This window comes from Camelina sativa, chromosome 17, assembly GCF_000633955.1.
Source record: "Camelina sativa cultivar DH55 chromosome 17, Cs, whole genome shotgun sequence".
NCBI lineage: Eukaryota > Viridiplantae > Streptophyta > Magnoliopsida > Brassicales > Brassicaceae > Camelina > Camelina sativa.
In genome coordinates, this window is record NC_025701.1 from 18,931,924 (window position 1) to 18,936,663 (window position 4,740).

Consider the following 4,740-nt stretch of genomic DNA (forward strand, 5'->3'; position numbering starts at 1 on the left):
ACTTGATATGATATCCAACCAAATAATCACACTTATTGTTACCCTTACCCACTGCATTTTCATATAAAAGTTCACTTTTAAGATTTAGCCTATAGAATAATAATTGTAGATTGAATTGAATGAACTGCCAAACAATAAATTGTAGGTTTGGTAAAACAAAAGTGAGAGAAAAACTAAGTTTCCACTGATTGGGTAACTGAATTTCCTGTGTGCATGGCCCATGGTAAGTTTTATTTTATTTGTTGCCTAGCCTGGCCCGTAGTAATTTGGATCAATTGCATATTTTTTACCATACCTATTTTTTTTTGTTATGCAAAAAAGTTAAAAATGTATTGAATTTGACAGTGAAAATATATTGAATTTGATAGTGAAAAATATTGAATTCGATTGAAGTTTACGTTATATATGTTTCCAACGGACATGTATATTTTTCCAATTTTTGCGGAGAAGTGAAAGATTATAACTTGCACACTTAGTTTTTTGTCAACAATTGATGAAGTTGATGTATACAGTAAAACTTCTACAAATTAATAATGTTAGGATCTTGAAATTTTATTAATTTACAAAAGTTTTAATTTCTCGATAAATTAATAAAATATTAAATTATAAATAGATTTTCTAATCATATTTTCAAAAATTTTTATTTTAAACTATAAGTTTTTTTGTTCTAATTCATATTTCTTTAGAATTTTCTTTATTTATAGTTTTTTATGCTTTTATATTTTACATTGTTTATAGTTCTTTACATATGTTGCAGATGAGTTTCATCAAGAATAAATATTCAAAAGTAAACAAACAACACTATTAAAATTATATTATACTACATTTTCTTAGATATATAAATATATATATATATATATATATATATCAGTTTATATAATTATTAATTTATGATACTGATGGGACTATATGTTTACATAGAATTTCCTAAAAAATTATTTTCTTATTATTTTATCGAATTATGCCATTTTTTACACTGTTTCAACTCAAGATTAAAATAATTTATTAATTTATAGTGATTATTAATTTATAGAAATTTTACTGTATGAAATTAATCGTTAATGAAAATATATTACAAACAGATATGTTTATGTCCAATTTTTGCGGAAAGATGGAAGTTTAACTTTCGTGCTTAGCTTTTTGCCAACTATCGATCGGAATTTACGTTATATATGTTGTCAACAGACATGTGAATTTTCTCTAACTTTTGCGGAAAAGTGAAAGATTAACTTATGCACTTAAAGTTTTGTCAACGATCGATCGAAATTTTGATATATTAATCTAATCATTAACGAACATATTTATATATTTATAATATTTTACTAACGGACATGGCTGTATCTCAATTTTTGCGGAAAGATGGAAATTAAACTTTCATGCTCAAATTATTAGACTATAAACTCCAACCGATTATTTTTTATATATTTTTGAGTTCCAAATTGTTTATTTATAAAAAAAAGTTAGAATTTTACAAGAAAATTCCCATTTTCTCAAAAAAGTTGCCTCTTTACTATAAGTTCATATTCACAATTTTATTTTCTTTTTCTCTTCTTTTGTTTTTTTTAATAGAAAGTTTTATGTTTTCATTTATATACTCTATCTAAATTGATAAAGGCAAGTTGCAAGAGAGGGTGTGTGTTTGCCCCACTCCTCTTCTCACATCATAATAATACACAAACTTCAAAGTTTCCGCAGTTCACATTCCTTTTTCCCGTAACTCCCCAATACATCATTACACATATACATACAAAAAAACATACACAACCAAACGTTATGTAACTGCAAAAACATAAAAAACGAGAATTTCACACTCTCTCTAGTCAAAGAGCTTCATGGCGATGGTGTGACCAACCCCAAAAAAGTAGTCCTTCACATGTTTCTTAAGTTTCAAGCATTGAATTGTTTTTCCTTTCCTTTTATAAATAGTGAAGACTTATCTTCATTTTTTTTTTCATAATAGCTAAGATTTATTTTCCTTTGAAAATAACTACAGATTTGTTTCTCTTAATTGTTAGATATAATTTTCATACTTTGTTATCATTGTTTCTATGTGCTTTGTTTTTAGATGATGAAAGTGAGGAATTGGGAGAAGAAGTGAAGAACATAATAAGATGAGATGTGTCTTCTTCTTCTAAGTCACTAAAAACATCAACAAAGAGAGAATCCATTATTATATAATATATATAGAGAGAAAAGATTTATCAAAATTTTTTTTTGCAATCATCATTCTTGGAGTTAATAATAATGCCAGTCCCCCTTGCACCATATCCAACACCTCCAGCTCCGGCGATGGCGCCGTCGTACACTCCTCCGCCGGCAAATGGTAAAATATTTTTATTATATGAAAAGATCCTCTGTTTTCAGTTTCTTTAACAATTTTTTAATAAAGTTTGATTTTTTTTTTTGTTCAAATTTCCAATTTTTTGTGTTCCCACCCCTATTGATCAATTATTTTCCCAGAAACCCATTTATTTATTCCACATGTGTTCATAACTCCATTAATTTATTTATTTATTTATTTTGGCCAAAAGAGGACATAAACGATTTGAGATTTGTAGGTAGTACAAGTGGGCAGAGCCAGTTAGTGTGTTCAGGTTGCAGAAACCTTCTGATGTACCCCGCCGGAGCATCCTCTGTCTGTTGTGCCGTCTGTAACGCCGTCACTGCCGTTCCTCCGCCGGGTAATTATTGGTCAGATCATAAAAAAAAGTTTGGTTAAAAGAGATATTCGAGTTTTCTTTTTGTAATAACTGATTGGGGCAATGTAGGAACGGAGATGGCACAGTTGGTGTGTGCAGGTTGTCATACACTTCTTATGTACATTCGTGGAGCTACAAGTGTTCAGTGTTCTTGTTGTCACACTGTTAATCTTGCCCTCGAAGGTTATATAAATACATGCATATTGGTCTTTATATTTGGTGTTTAATCAGTTTTTATTTTATTTTTTTGTTGATTGTTTTTTATTTTTTTTGTTGGTTTGTTGTTTAGGGAATACAAGAAACAAAAACCTTTTTAAAACTAGTTTTACGAGTTATTTTTATTAGATGTCGTCGTTTTATCAACAATATGTGTATTATACGGGTTTAAGTTAAGATTATAACCGACACTAGGACAAAATATTTAATATTATATTGTGTGTCTTGGTTAATTTATTAGTTGTTTTTATTCAAAACTTTTTTAAAATTAAATATTTAGTTTTGGTTTTTGGTTTTTATGATAAAACAATAAAACTACTTTTGTTTATATGTGGGTCTAGGTTAGTTTCGGTTTCGGTTTCTTATGAAAAATGTTCTAAGTTTTAACTCTAAATGTCTTGCATGTGTGTGTTCAGCGAATCAAGTGGCACACGTGAACTGTGGAAACTGCAGGATGTTACTGATGTATCAATATGGAGCAAGATCTGTGAAATGTGCCGTTTGTAACTTTGTTACATCCGTTGGGGTTAGTTCTCTCGTTATCCCAAAAAAAAGAAAACAAATTATCTTCTTTTTTTACATGATAATGCTTCGTTATATAATGTTTTTTGTTTTTGGTTGCTATTGTTTTGATAATGCTTGTAGGCTTCAGCGAGCACGAGTGATGCGAAATTTAACAGTTAAAACTTGGACCAAACCTATCAGTATAGAGCAAGAATCAAATCAGTTTATCCATCTCTCTTCGATCAAGAATCCGGCGGTGTGATGTTTTATGAGTTTGAAATCAGAAGTAAATTAAAATAATATGTATCAGTCGAAATTTCTGACTATGGCCTCTTTGTCCGTTTGTATAGGGCTATCTATCTATCTATCTATCTCTCTTCAGTTTCTTTGTTTTGTTTTAGTTGGTTTTCTTTTCTCACCAGTTTGTAAGAGTGGTTCATAAATCAAAAAGCTAAACTTTTATGGTGAAGAAAATAGATTCTTAAATGCTAATTAATACCATGCATACATTTTATTTTATTTTCTGTTCAAGCACAAAAGATGTCGGTTACAAATTACTCCATAGATTTTGAAATAAACTTACCAATAAAAATTAGAAATTTAAAAGTGAACATTATTTAACATACGTGTTAATGCAAAAATATAACATAAAATCAAGAAGATTTGTGGTGTATATCAGTTCAAAAAACTTATGATTTGTTTTTTTGTTGTTGTTGTTGAATACTATATATAACAAGAAGTTGTTACGGTTCGTACTAAAAAAATATAAAAATTGAACGACAAAACAGTAGGACGGACGGAGATGTAATAAATAAAACAAAGTCAAAAAAGGCTTTGTCCCTCGATAATGACTAAATAAAGTCCGAGTCAGTCTACGCTAATCTGTCTATGGATAATTGGGGTGGACTTCACTCACTCACGGGTTCACTTACGATTTGATCTTTGGTTAGTCTTAAGTGTCTTTCGAATGTCTTTTCGTTTCTCTTGATCACGGCAAGATTTATAAAATTGGATATTTATGAACATTTTTGCTCGGCGATCTGAAATAAGGATAAGATAAAATTTTCGTTTTCTTGTCTGTTGATGCTCTATGTAGAAGAAGAAGATCCGTCCATGTGATTTTTTTAGATATATATATATATATATCTCTTGATTTCCTTTTATAATTTAATGCTATCTTTGACTAGTCAATTAATTCTGTATTAACCAAAAATAGATTGCTATAACAGTTCTTAAGGGATAAGTGTAAAAATAAAATTCAAGAATTTCGGCAGCCAAATCTATCAATGGATACATATTTGACATTTCATGTCAGTGTGTC

The 4,740-nt window shown here is 29.1% G+C and overlaps 1 protein-coding gene across 2 annotated transcripts; it reads left to right on the forward strand.

Annotated features, from left to right (window-relative positions):
• Positions 1,626-3,893, forward strand: LOC104757622 (protein LOL1). 2 transcript variants are annotated; one of them, XM_010480374.2, is made up of 6 exons: positions 1,626-1,861; positions 2,066-2,323; positions 2,559-2,681; positions 2,769-2,882; positions 3,332-3,441; positions 3,561-3,893. In XM_010480374.2, the coding sequence occupies exons 2-6, from the start codon at positions 2,245-2,247 to the stop codon at positions 3,597-3,599; spliced, it is 465 nt and encodes a 154-aa protein (XP_010478676.1). In that variant the 5' UTR covers positions 1,626-1,861; positions 2,066-2,244; the 3' UTR covers positions 3,600-3,893. The 2 variants fall into 2 exon arrangements, with proteins under 2 accessions (XP_010478676.1, XP_010478675.1); XM_010480373.2 differs by having other exon boundaries at positions 1,626-2,323.

Excerpts from the sequence above, each read along its gene's own strand:
- LOC104757622 (XM_010480373.2), top strand. The coding sequence starts at position 2,245 with ATGCCAGTCCCCCTTGCACCATATCCAACACCTCCAGCTCCGGCGATG. Across the intron at positions 2,324-2,558 it reads CACTCCTCCGCCGGCAAATG|GTAGTACAAGTGGGCAGAGC; the intron begins GTAAAATATTTT and ends TGAGATTTGTAG. Across the intron at positions 3,442-3,560 it reads ACTTTGTTACATCCGTTGGG|GCTTCAGCGAGCACGAGTGA; the intron begins GTTAGTTCTCTC and ends TAATGCTTGTAG.